This window comes from Hippopotamus amphibius, chromosome 9, assembly GCF_030028045.1.
Source record: "Hippopotamus amphibius kiboko isolate mHipAmp2 chromosome 9, mHipAmp2.hap2, whole genome shotgun sequence".
Classification (NCBI taxonomy): Eukaryota; Metazoa; Chordata; class Mammalia; order Artiodactyla; family Hippopotamidae; genus Hippopotamus; species Hippopotamus amphibius.
Window position 1 is genome coordinate 104,010,959 of NC_080194.1, and position 18,488 is coordinate 104,029,446.

Here is an 18,488-nt window from a genome sequence, read left to right on the forward strand (position 1 = left end):
ACTTCCCGCCCCAGCTTGGCTCCGCGCTTGGGGGCCTTATGGAGCCACTCTACCGGATTCTCCCTGCGTGATCCTCCGTGGATTGCGGCCCCTTTGAAACCTGAGGCATCCGTGGCTCCTGCGGCTCTGCCACCGCCCGGAGACCTTGCCCTGGCGTCCCCCATGCGATTCCGAATGGATATAGGTGTGGCCCTCCTCTCTCCTCCCTCCAGACCCCTGGCCCCACTGCCTACCCCCAAAGAGGTCAAACTTTTTTTTTTCCTTAAAGCATTTTTTTACTGCTTTCAACCCAGAAACATCACAATCTAACAGGACGAGTCGGGAGAGGAAGAAAGGGGGGCGATGGGAGCGTTGGGGTCTTGGATCTGCGCTTGCGGAGCCGAGGTGGGGGAAACCATCTCCTTCCTTTCGCGTTCCCTCCCCCATCGCTGCAGGCGGGCCTGTGGGTGGGGAGGGGGCGCTCTCAGGGGCACTTCCGCTCCACGCACTGCTTCCCGCCCTCTTCATATTCCTGCTTGGAGATCCACATTTGCTGGAAAGTGCCCTGGGGAGGGGGGGCGACACTGGCGGTCAGGGAGGCCCAGTAGGGAGGGAGAAGCGCCTCCCCACATTCCACCCGTGCAGGCTCGACCCCGCCTCCTCTCAAGCCCACAGCCCTCCCGCAACCACCAACTTGCCCCATCTTCCCGTCCCTTCCTTCGTACGCGCTTCATATCGTTCAATCCACGATTCATTCATTCAACAAGTATTTATTGAGCACCTGCCTGCCTGGGGGCCCAGGGACTGTTCTCAAGTTGGGAGGTGGAGCTTACAGCCCCAGGCCTGTGAACCCGCACCCCCAACACTCCACATCCCTTCTCCACCAGGTACCCTATCACTCCATCAGGCCTTACAAACATGCCGTCTCCCTCCTTCCCAAGAAAAATCTTTCCTCCACCCTCCTCACCAATCTGACACCACCTAACATCAGGATATTAGGAGGTCTTCACTTTGGCGCCCCACCCCTACCCCCCGTGTTGAAACAAGTGCCTTGAGGGTCTCCGGCCCTGGCATTTCAGACTACCCTCTCTATGGTCGCTCTGCCTCTGCCTGAAAGTTAGTATGCGTGTCCCTGCTTCTGTCCCTTGGCATGTCCAGGAAGAACACGCTGTCTTGGACCATGTCACCCCCTCCCCTGGCTTCTGCTCACTGCCAGAGCCCCACCCTTCCCACCATCTGCAGTTTCCAATGCAGATCTCCGTGCTGAGTTCCAGACCCAAATACAGTAAGTCCTCTACATACCAATGAGTTCTCTTCCAAGAGCACATTCATAAGTCCAATTTGTGTATAAGTCCAACAAATTTAGCCTAGCTACCCAACTAACACAATCAGCTATACAGTACTGTACTGTAATAGCTCTATAATACTGTTACACAAGTATATTATGTCTGCTGAAATACAGGTACTAGGGATCCAAAGACATCATAAAGACCAAACATAAAAGTGAACTCAGTTTTAACAAATGTGGTCACAGTGAAGTAATTGGATTAAAAAGGTGATATCTGGTTTTTATCTATCAATCCAATATCTGTAGTATCTAATGTACATTCCTATTCAAAATTCTTCGAGAGAAATTATTTTATGGGCTTGAAATATAATTTTTAAAGAAATATTCTAAGGTTACATATTCTAAGAAGTTCTGCACTAGTACCAAAGAAATGAACACTTCTATTTTTTACTAGTACTTTACTACTGTACTCTACTATGTAGTACTATAAAGTACACAAAAACACAACCATTTGTAGAGGATGCACGCGCGTGACAATGTACACCAGACGTGTGAACTAACTTACATAATTGGGCATGCAAACATGTTCACATCTTTGAAAGCACACAGCTTGAAGGTTCATAAGTAGGGGACTTACGGTACTCAGCTGTCTTTGGACACCTCCTCCTCAGTGTACCTGGGACCTCACACTCAACATGTCCACAACTGCGTTCACCATCTTCTCCCAGCCTGCCCCAAACCTGCTTCTTTAGTCTTTCTCACCTTCTGCAGTTGCCCTGTCCAAATCCAGTGGCCGCTTGCCACGTGAAACACTTGAAATGGAGCTACTGAGCACTAATGTGGCCAGTTCCAAATGAGATGTGCTCCACACATCAAATATATACCAGACATTGAAGACTAAATCCAGAGAAAAGAATGTAAAACATCTCAATTTTTATATTGGTGACATATTAAAATGACAATAGTTTGGATATATTGGATTAAATATGATATATTCTTAAAACTTAATTTCATGTGTTTCTTTGGACTCTTTAAATATGGCTACCGAAAATTTTAAATGACATATGTGGCTCACATTACATTCCTCTTGGACAGCACTGCCAGGAGCTAGCATCCTGGGCCTTGTCCTTGACCTCATTCCAAACAGTGCCCACATTCTGTCAGTCAGACCTCCGATAAGCTTTCAATTCCATCCCCTGATATCTGCTCTGGTGTCAAACCCGGGTCACAGTGGAGACCACAGCAGCCCTCTTCAATCCACTCTCTGCTCTGTAGCCCAAGCGAGCTTCCGCAGCTCAGATCCCACAGCACATGCCCCAGCCTTTCACCTCACCTGGCTCTCCCCAGGGGCCAAGCACCCTCTCTCCTGCTTTGCTTCAGAAGTTCTTACTTACTCATCTCAGCTTGAATGGTCCTTAGAGGCCCTTCATGGCCCCTGAACCCCAAAGGAAGATCAAGTCTTCCTTTGAAGGTACACCCCACACTTTGTGGTGACCTCCTGTTTAATTGTCTCGGCTTCCAGACTGTCCCCACACACAGAGGCAGGGACTAGGTTGGGCTGTCTGTCCACTTCAGGTGCACAGGAGGCCCACAACAACTGTGTGACTGACACGCTCCCAGCCCTGAGCTAACTTCATATCGTCAGTCTCCTGTCACTCTGACCCTTGTTTCCGTCTCCTTGGGGGCACCCCCTCTTGGATATCCTCCTTGTCCTGTCATGGCCTTGCTGTCCCCTCTGTGTGGCTGACACACACTGCCCCGCCCCCCCCGCCCCAGATGCAGTTTGCATCTTCACCTCGCTGCTCAACGTCTTGCCTCTGCCCCAGGAGCTGGTCCAGACTGAACTCCCCACCCAGTGCCCCAGAACCAGCCTGCCTGCCTATGTTTGCCCCTTGCTCGCCACCCCATCCCCACTGCTACCCATTCTGTGACTCCAGGACAATAGAAAGAGCCTCCTGGCAAGGTCCCCTCACATCCAGCTCATACCCTGATCCCCAAAGACTCGTGTCTGGTGTACTCTTCCCAGACAAGCCTATGGCCATTACAAACCTTCAGGGTCTCACCCTGATACACGAGACCACCACAGTCTCATCTCAGCCAACCTCTCCGCTTCCTGCCCTCTGCTCCCCAATTTGTGTCCTGATGTAGCATTCATCTTTCTGGGAACACTGACTGCCCTTTCATAAATGTTTGTTGAATGAATGAATGAGGAGCAGGCAATGCAGCAGGGGCTGTCTGGAACTGCCCTTCCCCACATTCGGCGCTACGCCAGGCCCCTCCCCTCTCACCAGTGAGGCCAGGATGGAGCCTCCAATCCAGGGGCTGAACTTGCGCTCCATGGTGCTGTTGCTGGCAATGAGTTTCAGCCTCATGCTCTGGGGAAGAAAGAGGGGCTGGTGGAAGCAGACGCCTGGCTTCTGGGGAGGGACAGGGCTGGGGATGGGGAAGCCACAGTGGGAAGGGGCCGCGCTGGTGGCCAGAATGCTCGCTCAATGTATGGGAAGGAGGAAGGACTTGGTCCTCAAGGGCTGAGCCAGGACTGGAGCCCAGGGCCCTGGCCGGGGTTGGGCTCCTACCGGTGGAGTCTTCTGGGAAAGCTCTCGATTGAGCCTGTCAGTGAAGCCCTGGAGCAGCGTGTTCCCACCAGTGACAATGACACTGCCGTACAGGCCCTGAGAGCAGGCAGGAGGAGTGAGCAGTCGGGGACAGCCCCTCCCCTTCCTCACTTCTCCTGGGCCCCTGCACCCAGACCCAGGCTTGGGCCTCACCGGGCGAATGTCAATGTCGCACATGCCGATGCTGGTAGTCACCACGTGGCCCACGCCTAACATGGTGTTCCCCGACAGGCCCTGCGGAGAAAGGTGACTGGGCCCTCTGTCCTCTCCACCCAGGCCCCTGTGAGCCTTCCCAGCTTCTCCCACACTCCGGGATCCAGGGCCCTCCACCCAGCCCACCTTGACGTTGGAGGGATCAAACAGGCCCTCAGGGATGCGGAGTCGCTCTGCACCGTAGTCTGTGTTGTAGCCATTGGGCATCTCGTAGTGCACTGTGGGCATCTGCGCAGCCACCCTGCCCAGCAGGAGCAAGACTCTGCTTGAGGGTGCTCCCAAAGAACCAGCGGTCCCCCCTGAGCCCCAGGCCTGCCCCCTCTCCACCCCCCTCCCCCCAATGTGGGCCCCACTCACTGCTCATCATAGGGAGAGTCTGAGACCTGCAGCACGGAGGCCTGGAAGTCCTGGATCACCTCCTGAGAACCCAGGGAGGTGGTGAGGGCTGGGCTCCCTCCTCAGGCCCCACCCCTACCCCACCTGCAGGGTCTCTGTCCCTCCCCTCTGCTCATGGCAGGGGAATAGGAGCTGGGGGTGGGGGTTGGGGGGACCCCCTCCAGCGCCTCACATTGCACATGTAGTTATGCCAGGACTTGGAAACCTGGGGTAACTTCTCCTTCTTCTTCCAGTTTGGGGGGGCACCCTCCCGTACGGGCTCCTGTGGGGGCACAGCCTGTGAGCACCCTTCCCCATCCCACACTAGCCGAACCCACCCTGTCCACACCTGCGTCCCCAGCACTCGCCGGCTCTGCAGCTAACGGGCACTGGGTTCTTTGCTCTGTTGCCCGGAAAAGGTGCTTCTCCCCCTTCCCTGTTAGATGAGAGAGAATGGGGAGAGCCCGTCCCTGTGGATGCCATGCACGCAGCAGGTACAGCTGGTCTGAAAGGCCTCGGTCAGAGAACGTTGAGGGCCTGGGGCATTTAGCAGGAGGCCAGACCTTAAGGAAACAGCCTTTTACTGATCCGTGTTCCACGTGGGGGTCCCTTGTATGCAGTGTCTCATTTAACACATGTGGCAGCCCTAAGTGCTGTTATTCCACTTTACAGGGGAGGAAATTGAGGCTCGGGAGATTCAGTCTCATGCCCTAGGTCATACAGCTCTTCTGTGGCAGAAGCAGACCTTGAACCTGGGTCTACTGGACCCCAGAACCCACCACACTGACCCTCACACACATATCCTGCTAGCAGTTGGCTGTGGGACCTTGGCCATATATCCCTCAGCCTGTCCGGATCTCTGATGCCTCAATTGCAAATTGAGGACCCAGGGTCCTCCTGGGGCCTGGCTGCTCCCCACCCTGAAATCTGATGGGTCAGTGGGTTGACAGTCATAGGGTCAGTGCCCAGGACATCCCAGAGGCTCCACCTTGGCTGCGATCATGTAAGGCGGGATGATGTCAATGGCCATTTCCTGGAAGAGCTCTCGGCACTGCATGGAGATGAAGTCCCCTGCCAGGGGTGACTTGACAATGCCTGGAAAGGAGGAGGTGTAAGGGCCTGGTCCCCTAAGGTGCCCCCGACCCCTGCCGAGGCCCCACCTTGCTGCAGGACGTAGCCATCATGCACTGGAATGGCCGTGGTGTGGGTGGCCCCACTGTCCAGCACCAGACCTGTGGAGCGTCCATTTGCAAAGCTGGTGTGGGATGGGTAGGTCAAAGAGACAGCAGCAGCAAATGAGGGGGCTGGGACCTGAGTATGGCCTAATCACTTTCTTCTCCTGTGGGTCCAGCCCATTCCCAGTCTGCAAATCTTTCCTTCTGGTTTGTGACCCATCTGCTAGAGAAAGGCAGCTGAGACCCTTGTCATTTTTTTTTGTTTGAATCACACTGTCTTCCTCTATTCCTTCCTTTTGAGCTCCCAGCCTCTCTTTAGGTTTAGTTCTATGTCCCAATGGGCTCCCTGAAATTAGGGCCTATATCGCCCCAGTGCCTAGCACAGGGTTCAATGCAGGGCAGATCCTTAAAAAAAAAAAAGCTGGTTGGCTGCTTGAGAAGGGAACGCCTCAAAGTCATATACCCTTCCCTCCTGTCTCCAGCCCCGGCCCCTGCTGTCTACTTGTCCCAACTCTCCAGTCTGATACAGGGAATGGGAAAGGGCTGCTGATCTGACCACCCCAAGGTCCAAGGCACTTAGCTCCCAGGGGCCCTCCACACTAATGGGGTTTGGGGGATGTCTGCCCATCCAGGATATTAATCTCCATAGAATCAGGTCCAGCCTCCAGCTCAGTACACCACACACCCCACCCTGACCCCCCCACTCTGGCAGAGCAGCTTAACCCAGAGGATACGCAGTAAGCACAGCTGTCTTGCATAAGAAGAAGGCAGGAATGTTGTACTGCTCGAACATCAGCTCTGTCAGCTTCTCCCGCTTGGCCCGTGTATTCCACTGGGGAGAAAGTGCAAGAGGGAAAGATTCAGGAAGGGAAAGGCACTGATCCATGTGCATACTGCCCCTCCACCCCTCTTGCACTGTGGACAGAGATCAGGTCCGCTGACCCTCACAGATCTTTAGAATGTGAGAACTATAAAGAATTTTAAAGATCACAATTCAAACACACCTGAAGAAAACGAAACTCACAGAGGGAAACTTGTCAAGATCACACAGAAAGCTCTTGGTAGAGCTGGGTCTAGAGTCACAGTCTCCTGACTCCTAGCCCAGTGCTCTTTATTGTGCAATACATACTTCAGCACCACCACCACCAGCCCGGCCACCCTCAGCCCCCAGTACATCCCTCTTCCCCACTCTAATCATCTCATAAGCAAGAAAGCTGAGGAAGAAGATTTCTGGGTAAAAATGTTGGACTGAATACAAACATCTACTTTTATTCCCTCCCAAGATCCTGGTAAAACTATAATAAAGGGGGAATTAAAAAAAAACAACAACACCAAAAACATAAACCCACAAAAGCCAACAGGCACATAAAAAGAGGTTCAACATTTTTGGCCATTAGGGAAATGCACATCAAAAGCACAATGAGATACCACTTCACACCCACTAGGGTGTGATAATAATTAAAAAACAAAACAAAGGAAAAAGACAGAAAATAACAAGCATTGGAAAGGAAAGGATGTGGACAAATCCACATGCATTGCTGGTGGGAAGGTTACATGGCTCAGCTGCTGTAGAAAATAATTGGCAGTTCCTCAGAAAATTAACATAGAATTATCACATGCCCCAGCAAATTCATTCCTAGTTATATACCCAAAGGAACTGCAAACAGATACTCAAACAAATCCTTGCACACAACTGCCCACAGCAGCACTATTCACAATAGCCAAAGTTAGAAATAACTCAAATGTCCATCAATGGATGAATGGAAAAACACATTGTGGTATATGCATACAATGGAATATCACTCAGTCAGCTACAACATGGATGAACCTCAAAAACATTATGCTAAGTGAAATAATACAGACACAAAAAGTCACATATTGTATGATTCTGTTTATATGAACGATCCAGAATACATATATCCATAGAGACAGAAAGCTGAATGATAGTTGCCAAGGGCTGGGGGCAGGGGGAGTGAAGGGAAACTGCTAAATGAAAATGGGTTTTCTTTGAGGGTGATGAAAATGTTTTGCAACTAGATACAGGTGATGCTTGCGCAACATTGTGAATGTATTAAATACCACTAAATTGTTAACTTAAAAAAAGGTTGATTCTATGTTATGTCAATTTTACCTAAGAGAGAGACAGAGAGACAGAGAGGCATAAACCCTTAAAGGTTGAGAATAATAAGAAATGAGAAAACAGCAACAAATTTGTGAAGGTTGGAAATCAGATAGGTGAGCGGTAACTGACTTAATAGATTCAAGAATGGTGACTCCCGCACTGGTAGTGGAAAAAGCCAACAACAGCTTGTGTTAAATATCAGAATCCACCAAGGGATCAGGAATTGGTAGTTTCAGGTAACTCTGGAAATGGAGGGAAAGCGGAAACAAAATAAGATTGTTTAAAGCTATTCAAGTAATAGATCCCTAAACTCTCTTCCTAATTCCACGTCACTAGGCTATTGTCCACTCCAACTTCAGCGGAAGACTGGAAATTTATTCTCTGGAGAGAGTAAAACTGAGGGTCTCTGGACTGGTGGGACACTTGTCACTGTTGGGAGTGAGGACACTATACTTAAAAGAGGGGAATTAAATGATGCTATGAATATTGAATGCTGATAACATCAGCCCTATTCGCTCATTTGGCTTCCAGAAAGGGGGTGGGCAGGCCTATCAGGTTGGAAGTCTTCCCTGTGAGTTACATCAAAGATCTAAAGATACCAATTATCAGAGGCTGCCGAGTAAACATCCCAGTCAGATCATGCTATACCAAAGACTGCACTCAGCAATTCCCCCTGCCCAATAAGCTTTTTAGTCCCCTATTTTTAAACATATACAGACAACCAAGGATTTGTGGAAATCTGAGAAAAGCCTAGAAAATGAGATAGAGACTCACAAGAAAGGGCAAGGGAAAAACAAAACAAAACAAAACAACTTGGAAGAAAAATAATTATACAAGGAGATGAAAACTTCCAAAGACAAAACTAATAGTACCCTTAGTCAGATAACAAATGACACTGCACCCATGAAACAAGAATAGGATGCTGTAAAAAGTAACATGCATGGAATAAGAAACAGTTCCTGGGAAATAAAACTACAGGAGCAGGAATTAAAAACTTAATAGAAGAGTTGAAAAATAAATTGAGGGAATATCAGAGGAAAGAGATTAAGAGATGGAAAACATAAGAGAAAGCTGAGAACATTAGGAGACCAGTTCAGGAGGTATAAAATCCAAATAACAGGATTTTCCTAAAAGAGAGAACAGAGAAAATTGAAAGGAATAAATCATCAAATAAGTAATTAAATTTTTTTTCACTGAATTGAAAGACAGGTTTCCAAATTAAAGGGATACATTGAGTGTCCAAAGCCATGGACAAAACTAAACCAATAAAATATTGTGAAATTATAAAATACAGAGGACAGTGAAAACATTATAAACTCTCAGAAAGAAAAATAAGTTACATTAAAGGATCAGGAAGTATATGATTTTGGCCTTTTTGATGGCAACAGTATATGCTGGAAGACATTGGAGAAATGCCTTCAAGATTCCAAAGAAAAATGATTTCCAACCTGGAGTGTTATACCTAGCTAAAGTATCAATCCAAGGTTAGACATACAAGGTCTCAAAAATGTTACCTCTTATGAGCTTTTTAAGACAGTTACTGGAAGATGTGCTCCATGAAAACAAAGGAGAAAATCAAGAAAAGGAGTCATGAGATACAGGAAATGGACTTCTAATACAGGAGGAAGGCGAAGTGTTTCCTTACAATGATGGTGAAGGAGATGTCAGGATGATACCTACATCTTCTGCATAGAAGGTAACTAGTCCAAAGTAGAGCAGGTCAGTGGGCTCCTGGAGAGATTTTCTTGAAGATGAAATTGATAGAACACCTAAAGGAATTAATGTCTTGAGAAAAGATATAGATAACTGTTGAATAAATTAGGGTCACATTATTAAGTAGATAGAAAACTAAGGAAAACAGAAACCAATACAATTTCCAGTGCTAGAGAAAACAAAAAGTTGCACAGGAAAGGAAAATAAACCATAGTTTATTTCCTGGCTCAGGCCCGATTAGCATACATAAGGATGAGTGTAAATACTGAATATTGATCTTTGAAAAATCCCTAAACTATAACTGTACTTTAAGTAAGAAATAAGAAATATGTGTGGTGTGGGCTGGGGAGGAAAGAGAGCTAAACATTCATTTTCTATAGTGGGAAATTCATAGATAATGCCTAAAGCTAAAAAATTCACAATCAGCAATTTGTGTGATATTTAGAGATATAAAAGGTAATGGGAAAAAAAAAACCTAAAAGAGAGAAAGGCAACTGCCTCTGAAAAAGGGGAAATAGAAGGAGAAGGCTATGAATGGCAGTTTTTTTCTTAACATACTTTATAAAGCAAATTGATTCTTTATGTGTATATACAATATTAACAAAAAATTTAAGTTAAAAGGTCATAAAAGGACTTGGGGGGAGGGGCAGTGTGTAAGGTTGGCTGCGGGGGAAGGGCAAGTGGATAGAGCTGGAGGAGAGAGGGAGGCACGGAGACTAAACCAGGGAGGAAGGAAAGTGGTTGAAGATGATGAAGTTGGAAGGAAAATTTGAAAAGCGAAGTGGAGTGATTGATGGCTTGAGGAGAGAAGTGGATGGTGGGCCCCAGGGCTGGACTAGGGGCTGGATGAGGCACTTACCGGGGCCTCAGACATGAGCACTGGGTGCAGATTTGGCTCAGACTTGACGTGTTTGCTGTAGGTGTGATCCAGGATCGCACGGAAGCACTCCCAGTCCTCGACTGGGGCCAGGAGACCAGTGGACAGATGAGGGTGGGCAGGCAGGGGTCCAGGGACAGGAAGGAAAGGAAGGAGGGAAGGCAAGTCCAGGGGAGGGGAAATAAGACAAGCTCCAGCAGAAGTCCCCCCTTCCCAGGAATCTGGTGGCCCCTGGTTAGGAACCAGGCAGCTGTGGGAAGAAGTGAGGGCATCCCTGGGACTTGGGCAGCAGCAAGGAAGGCTCTGTGGTTGTGGGGTGCTGTGCCCCATGTTGTTGGGTGTGGGCTCTGAGTCTGTGTCAGGAGGCGGTAGGTGGGGGCCCCCTTACTCATGCCATTCTTGAGGGGCGACATGACCTCTGCTCCATCCCGAGGCACATGGAGGGCATTGGTGTCGATGTGAAAGATCTTCCCTTTCTTCTCTTTCTCCCCGTCCAACTCCAGCCCGCCCCCCTCCTCCGCGGCCAGCAGCCCCACCGTGGTAGGGAAGTCAGCCTGGAGGGGGTATGGGCAGGAGAGAAATCAATCTCTTGCTCTTATCCAGGCCCATAACAGGGTCCTCAGCCTACCCCTGGGTTTACTCCCACATTCCCGCTCAGCAGAGGTTCTCTCTGGGCTCTGAGAGCCCTGGATCATTGGGAAGGCTGCATGGGAGCCCTAGGATTTGGGCAGGGGGCTGGAAGGCTCACCTTGGGACAGTCCTCCCCAGCGTACCCAGCGCGGACTGAGAAGGAGCCAATGTCAAAGACCAGCGCCCCCACCTCATCTGTGCGGGGAGACAGACTTGTGAGGTGATCTCTCCCAAACTCTCTCCCCTTGCACTGCTCCCAGAGGAGGTCAGGGCAGAGCCACCTTCAACGCCGGTCAGGGCAGGTGGGAGTTCGGCCAGGAGTTCAGGGTTCGGGGAGTGGGGGTCAAGTCTCCAAAGTCCCTTTCTGCCCAGTGGTCGTGTTCTGGCCACTCTCCTTGCCTGGCTGGGGGCCGGGCGGAGACGGGTTGGAGAGGTTGGGCCCTGTGCGCGCGAACGTCCGGGGAGGGTCGAAGGTTGGAGTGGCGCAGGACCCAAACCCGGGGCTGGACCCGCTCGAACGCCGAGGTGACAGGCCCCAGGGTGCCCAGAGCTTGGGTCGTGCGGGTTCGGGGCGCTGGGCTTCGCGCGAGGCCGCGCCAGGCTGGGGAGCCCGAAGCCCGAGGCTCGCTCACCTCCGCCGTAGACGCCCCCGCTCATAGTGCCCTCAGCGCTGCTCGCGGCCCGTGGGCGGCGGCGGGATCAGCACCGAGGCAGCCGGACAGCTCCCGGGATCCCGGGCGGGGCGGGGCGCAGGACGGCCAATCGGGAGGCCAGGTTCCCCGCCCCCAACGGCGCCGCCGATTGGCTGAGAGGCGAGACAATAACCCAGCCAGGGGCCGCTTCTTTAAAGGGGCAGAACCTTCAACCTTAGGCGGCGGGGAGGGGATTAGCGGGAGCAAGGATCTCGACGCCGGCACTTAAGGGATAGGCTGGCAGAGACCAGGACTCTGCAAGAGATTCGGACAAGACCTGCAGGGTGACTGACGGGGCCCCTGCTTCCTTACTTTTTAAAATGGGGTCTAGGAGAGGGCGCCATAGTTTCGGAGAGTCATCCATTCTCAGGCCCCGGAGCAAGGTTCTGCCATACCCTGGACTGAATGAAATCACCGGAGAGTAAGGGAAGGGAAGAAGGAGAGGGAGAGGTACGGGAAGGGGTGTGTCTCCATTTTCTCCCTGTTTCTTTCCACCCTTGTCTTTCTGATGGCCCCCTTTTCCTTGCTGGTCCCCTGGTGCCTGGGCCTTATACATACACATGTACACCCGTTCACATATGGCGCTCACCTAACCCTCTCCCTCTCTCTCTTTTTTTTTTTTGGCCGCACAGCGCGGCATGTGGGTATCTTAGTTCCCAGACCAGGGATGGAACCCGCGCAGCCTGCATTGGAAGCGCGGAGTCTTAACCCCTGGACCACTAGGGAAGTCCCCTCCCTCTCTTTTCATCTGTTCTTCTCAGGAGTTATTTATCAAGCAAGTAGGTTTTCCCCTAGTGGGCTCGTAGGTCCTTCTGGGCTCCTGGCATGAGGCCACCTCTACAGCAATTTTGAAAGAGAAGGCGAAGGAGCAGCTCTGACAACCTGGCTCAGCTGAGAGGCTCTTGTGTGAGCACATGTGTAGGTGTGCCTGTGTGACGTGTCTGAGTGTGCCAGTGTGTGTGTGCATATGCATGTGTGTGTACACACGTGCATGGGGATACATGCGTGTGTTGGGGGCACTCCCACCTACTTGTTTAGGGGTGGGGGGAGCATTAAGACCAGGGATAGCAGAGGCAGAGGGTTCTGTGTGATGGCCGAATGCCCCTGAAGGCTCTCTACTCACCACATACTCCCTCGGTAAGAGACTCCACCCTTCCTTAGCCAAAGGACAGATAGTTTGAGCTGGCTCATTCATTACCCACTGGCGACAGTGGCATTTCACATGCCCAGGGTTGGTTCTGAGTCCAGGCCTGGCTCCCCAGACTGGAGAATTCAGTGGGAGGGGTAAGCTGTAGGAGAGAGAGCTGACTCAGGAGCTTGGAAACCAAAATATTCCAGAGTGAACTCAGGTCAGTCATTGGCTTCTATAAATTGAGGGCTGGGTGAATTGGAACAGCCCCTTATTTAACCTCTGGGTGCCTCATTTCTTCATCTTTCAAAATGCTGAGGTGGGGATTAAAAGGGACACTGGAGGGAAAGTGATTCTATTCCTGGCCCACACCTCTCCTTTTGTTGACACTGAATAGTGTCGCTTCACTTCCCCAGTAAGTTCACCTTGTCAGTTCCCTCTACCCCCTCCCCCATCAGGATCTCAGATTCGGAAACTGCCCCAGTCAGGGGAAACCTTACTGATCATGGATCCAACTCCTAGATTTTATAGGGATTTTCCCAGATAGAGGCAGGGCCCTGTCTTGGGTCACACAGCCCACTGGGGCAGAGCCAGGACTAGAACTCATATCTCTCATCAGCCAGTTGATAGATGACCTTGTTTCATACCACCTCTGTGTCCCTCTGCAAGCTTCACTGCCCCCATCTGTAGGACAGCTGGTGGTGAGGACTCAATCTGAAACCAGAATCAAGTTCCTGGCTAAGAGCTGGGCACACGGGACTACTCAGCAAACATCTGGTCCTAAGAAGACCCCTGAGACATTTTTGAGGCTTTAATATTATTATCCATATACACATAGAAATCTGCAGTCTACCTGGTAAAGTGATTTTTCCTCTTATGGTTGCTGGAAAAACTACAGTCAGTGAACTACGGACTAGACTTGATTTACCTCCAGTCAACTGTGGCCAATTTCCATTTGTCATAGGATCTGACATGATATTCTATTGCGTGATGGACGTGGTTAAAGTAAAGTTTATTAATATATTTCATTCATCCATTCATTGATTCAACAAACATCTTTTATGCCTATGGTGTGCCAGGCATTGTACAAGGTATGGGATTGTTAAGGTACCTAAGATATATCTCTGCTCTCAAGGAGTTTTGGTGCAGTGGGGAGCTCAGACATGCATGAAAGTGCGGTGAAATGGAGGCCCAGAGGAGGGAGGGGCTACCTGTCTCTGAGAGTCCAGGGAGGCTTCTAAAATGAAGTTTGAGCTGAATTGTGTAGGATAAATAGGGGCCACTGGTGAACAAGGTGGGAAAGGTCTTCCACACAGAGAACAGTGTGGGCAAATGTCTAGAGACGTGGACATTTCTGGCATATGTGGAAATAGGAAAGATGGAGATGAGCTGGTGGCAGAGACACTTGACAGGGGAAATGAAATGAGAGAAATAGTCAAAGACCGACTCATTCATGCCTGAACCCTGTTTTTACTTAGCAAACACAAAGCATCTGCTAGGTGCCAGGCACTGTTATAAATGCTTTACAAATATTAATTTAGTCGTCATAATGACCTGATCATCACCCCCTTTTTGCAGGGGGAACAGAGGCATGGTGACGTAAGTGACTGGCCCAATGTCACTCAGCTGTAAGGGGTAGAGCTGAGATTTGAACTATGGCGTGTGAAGAGTATTGATCCTGGGGAAAATGTTGCCTCACTTCTATTCATTGTATAGATGTTCTCCAGCTGCCTGATAGGCACTGGGAGTAAAATGGCTCAAATACCTTGATGTGACTCTCACTGAGTTAAATGTCTACTTTGGAAGACGGATGATGAAACAATTAGCTCAATAAGGTCATCTGGAGGTTCTTACACTGGCCAAACCTGAGCACCTGTAATGACACTGAAGGTGGTAGGACCATGACCCCCAGACCCCACACCTTGGATATGATTTAGATTTGGCATCTTGTTAGGGTCTGTTCATTGCCAGGTGAGCTCTCACCCAGACAAACCAAGTGCCCGGGCTTCCCAGGGAGCCCCTAGTGCAGGTGGCAAGTGCCCAGAAAGAAACAGTCCAGTAAAGACTGCAACAGGCATGTAGCCAGCATTGCAGTGGGGCACAAACAATGATGTAGTCAGGGAGGCAATATTTAAACTAAGGCTGAGAAAATGAAAAATTTCCCAGATGACAGGAAGTAGAATTGGAGTGGGGGGGTGTAAAGCATTCTTGGTAGAGGGGAAGAGACCCAGCCTGTGTCTTGCAAAGAAATTTGGCCCTTCTCATGGAGTCAATGGGAAACTACTGCATGCTTTTGAAAAGCAAAGTTATACGATCCAACTGGCATTTTAGAAAGATACCTTCTGGCAGCTAGTTGGTAAGTTGATTAGAGAGGGACTATCCTGAAAGGCCAGGAAGTAGACAAGAATCAAGGTAATAGCCGTTGGCATACAGTAGAAGGGATAGATTTAAGCAATATTGGAGAGGTAGCATTGACAAGATGTATCCACTGATGACACAGACTGCTAGCCTTACATCAATAGCCATCTCCCTTCTTTCTTTATGAGCAATGTTTTAACAGGGTACATGGCTACAGACTACATTTCCCAGCCCTTCTTATATCTGGCTAACTTCTGAGTAGAAGTCAGTGGTGTCCCTTCCTTGTATTTGGCTAACTTCTGAGTAGAAGTCAGTGGTGTCCTTAAACAGGACAGAACTCAGACTTCCATGCCACCCCCCTTCCCAAGAGATGAGATTCAGATGCAATAGTGGGAAATGCCTGGGCCCCACTGGACACAAAGATGGAAGCCACACATTGAGGATGGCTGAGATGCCCCACAGTCCTGGAGGATCTATTTTGGGGTTTTCACTTAAGCCATTGAATTCTGGGGACTCTTTGTTCTAGCAGCTTGGACTATAGCCTAACTAGTTGACCATCCTTTGGACATGGGGAATGAGGGAGTGAGAAGCTCCTGGGTGGATGGAGGTGCTGTTAACTAGGCCAAGAGATTCGGAGGAGGGGTAGGGTTGGGGAGGATGGGGTGGGAAGGAAGAGGATTACTTTAGTTTTGAATATGTTGAGTGTGAGCCATCTGTAAACATTGATGTGTAATCAGTTTTAACAACCAGCTCTTTGAGGAAGGGGAACCTCCATCTGAAGCATTTGCTGACTTCCATGGTGTAAATACTCCCACCACAACGACTACAAGTTACTACTATCAACATGACATCACTGAACAAGGAGTTGGGAAGAGAGGTATACAATGGGCTTTTGTGAGCTGGTCCAAGCTAGCACTGACTCCAGTGCACCACTGTCCGTGAACATCCAGGTGGAGATGTTCAGTCTGCAGCTGGACAGACACCAAGTCTGCACTTGCAGACAGAGATCTGAGAGTAATGAGCAGTTAAGGGGTAATGAAGATCCCAGCAGTGATTAGAGTCACCAGTGAAGAACATAGAGAGTGAGAAGAGCAGGCTGAAGACAGGATCCTGAGAAAATCAACATTTACAGAGTGTCCTGAAGAGGAGGAGAAGGCCAAGGAGAAGCCTGAGAAAGAACAGAGGGAGGAAGGTGTCCTATGACCCACCAGAGCTAGGTTTTCTACATACGCTCCAGGGCTTCTGCCTTCTCAGAGAAACTGGTCATCCACTGGTCATCCCTTACCTGTCTGTATCTTCACCTCTCTCTCCTTGCTGTCCTTTTCACTATTATCTAAAGAAGCTCCAGGAGCTCCCATCAAAACAAGTATCTTGACTCTACATTCTCCTCCTGTTGCTGCCCCACCTGTCTACACCCCCTCCCAGCCAAGATTCCCAAAGCCTTGGCCACCTTGGTCATCTCCACCGCCTCATTTCTCACTCGCCCTCAGCCCACTGCAAGCAGAGCATCCATTGCAGATACTCCAGACAAAGCCAGTAGCAGCCTCCACGGTAGTCAAGCCTATGCCCACTTCCCAGTCCAGCCTTGTCTCACCTCTCTGCAGCATTCGACACAGTTTACCATTCCTTTTTTGGAACACTCGTTTCTTTTGGGTTCCAGAATTCCATTCTCCTGATTTTCTTCTCAGCTCTCTGGCTTCTCCTTTGGCAGCTTGTTCTCCTCTGCCTGACCTTTAAATATTGGAGTTCCTCAGGGCTTGGCCTTAGGCCATCTTGTCTTTTCCCTGAACCTCTTTATGATGTCATCTGCTCTAAAATGCCACTCATTCTCAAGGCTCTATTCCAATCCAGACTCCTGCTGAGCCCCAGACGTGCTTCAACAGCCATTACTGAGCATTCTGCCTTGCACCTCTCCTAGGCACCTCTAAACTAACATGTCCCAACTTCAAACTCTTGATCTTCCTCCCCAAATATATCCCCTTCCAACTGCTCTGCTCTCAGTGAATAGCACTTCCAAGCTGCCAGTACTACTAGTTATTTCCATGGTTGTCTACCATCTGTCTCCTCTGTAGATTGTGAACTCCCTGCAGGGAGAGGAGGGTGCACAAATTCGAGTTTGTATCACCAGGGCCTAAGACAGTGCCTGACACATCATTGGGACTCAAGAAATATTTGCTGATTGAGTTAAAACAAGGAAGCATATTAGCACAGAAACCAAAGTGAGAGGAAGCAGTGTCAGATGCCCTATAGAGATTAACAAAATTAGGTTCTAGTCCTAGGCTGCTAGTTTTCTAAATGACTTTAGGGAAGTCACTTTGCCCATCTGTAGACTGAGAGGAAATTGAAGTAAATATAAGGCCCCTTCCAAGTTCTAATTGACATCTCTTACCTACTGCTAATATATCACTGAATTGGTGAGTGCACATAAATGGACTTTGTACTTAACCAAGAATGACTTTTTTTTTCTTATTTTCTTTAAAAATTGGTGCTTTTGGGAATTCCCTGGCTGTCCAGTGGGTTTGGACTCGGTGTTACGCACGGGTTTAATTCCTGGCTGGGGAACTAAGATCCCTCACCACCCCTCAAAAATTGGTTATTTGAAAACACATGAAAAGTGTCTGTTTTGATACTTTTAAATTGCATGAGGACTCAAGGCTATTCATTGATTTGAACTTACCAAAACATTTTCACAATCTGTGGGGATCTCATAACAACCCAAGGTGACTGGCAGGGCAGGTAGCTATCAACAGTCTCATTTTGTAAATATGGAAACTGAGGCTTATACTTACATTCTCATCGCATTACAGGGATGGTCCGGAGCGGGGTTCATCAAGAGGCTGGCACTGCACACGGTAAAGTTGATAAAGCTGCCCTGGTTCATATCTCAACTCCGCAGCCTTAGGAATCTGTTTCCACTACTATAAAGTGGGAACAATGCCACTACGTAAGTTCATAATATTGTCTTGAGCATTACGTAAGTATGGAAATCAATAAATATGAGTTGTTACTACAGTGTCATGCAGCCCTGTAAAGAGTTCTACAAAGGCTCACTGGGCAACGCGGGGCACTGCCTGGGCAGGACTTTTCTCACAGCATACCTGCGTTCCCAGGGGCCAGCGCGGTCCCCACTCTTTCCTGCTTGGGTACCTTCGGAATCCCTGCCCTTTGCTCTACAACCTAGAGGCCTGCGGGCCTGCCCTGCGCGGGTCGGGATCTAACTCCGCCCCCTACCGCGGGGCGTGGTCTCACAGGCAGGGGGCGGAGCCAAGGAGAGAACTGGGGAGTTAAGCTCTCCTTCCCAGTCTGGAGCCGCCCAATCCGG

At 49.6% G+C, this 18,488-nt stretch overlaps 1 protein-coding gene across 3 annotated transcripts; it reads right to left on the bottom strand.

The window, feature by feature from the left end:
- Positions 1–261: 261 nt before the first annotated feature.
- Positions 262–18,317, bottom strand: ACTL6B (actin like 6B). Of its 3 annotated transcripts, XM_057749593.1 has the most exons (15): positions 17,956–18,317; positions 11,992–12,080; positions 11,106–11,182; positions 10,746–10,911; positions 10,340–10,440; positions 6,380–6,477; positions 5,631–5,725; positions 5,459–5,565; positions 4,664–4,753; positions 4,453–4,514; positions 4,222–4,336; positions 4,036–4,116; positions 3,844–3,939; positions 3,556–3,642; positions 262–544 (listed from the first exon to the last, which is right to left on the bottom strand). In XM_057749593.1, exons 1-15 carry the CDS (start codon positions 18,045–18,047, stop codon positions 464–466), a joined length of 1,437 nt encoding a protein of 478 aa, XP_057605576.1. In that variant the 5' UTR covers positions 18,048–18,317; the 3' UTR covers positions 262–463. The 3 variants fall into 3 exon arrangements, with proteins under 3 accessions (XP_057605576.1, XP_057605578.1, XP_057605577.1); XM_057749595.1 differs by lacking the exon at positions 4,664–4,753; XM_057749594.1 differs by lacking the exon at positions 5,631–5,725 and having other exon boundaries at positions 6,369–6,477.
- Positions 18,318–18,488: the final 171 nt, after the last annotated feature.

Bases quoted from the DNA above. Each gene is read 5' to 3' on its own strand.
- ACTL6B (XM_057749593.1), bottom strand. From the start codon at position 18,047: ATGAACCAGGGCAGCTTTATCAACTTTACCGTGTGCAGTGCCAGCCTC. The intron at 3,940-4,035 runs GTGAGGCCCAAG...GCCTGCTCTCAG, and splicing joins GCGACATTGACATTCGCCCG to GGCCTGTACGGCAGTGTCAT. The intron at 545-3,555 runs GTGAGAGGGGAG...CCCCCTCCCCAG, and splicing joins GCTCCATCCTGGCCTCACTG to GGCACTTTCCAGCAAATGTG.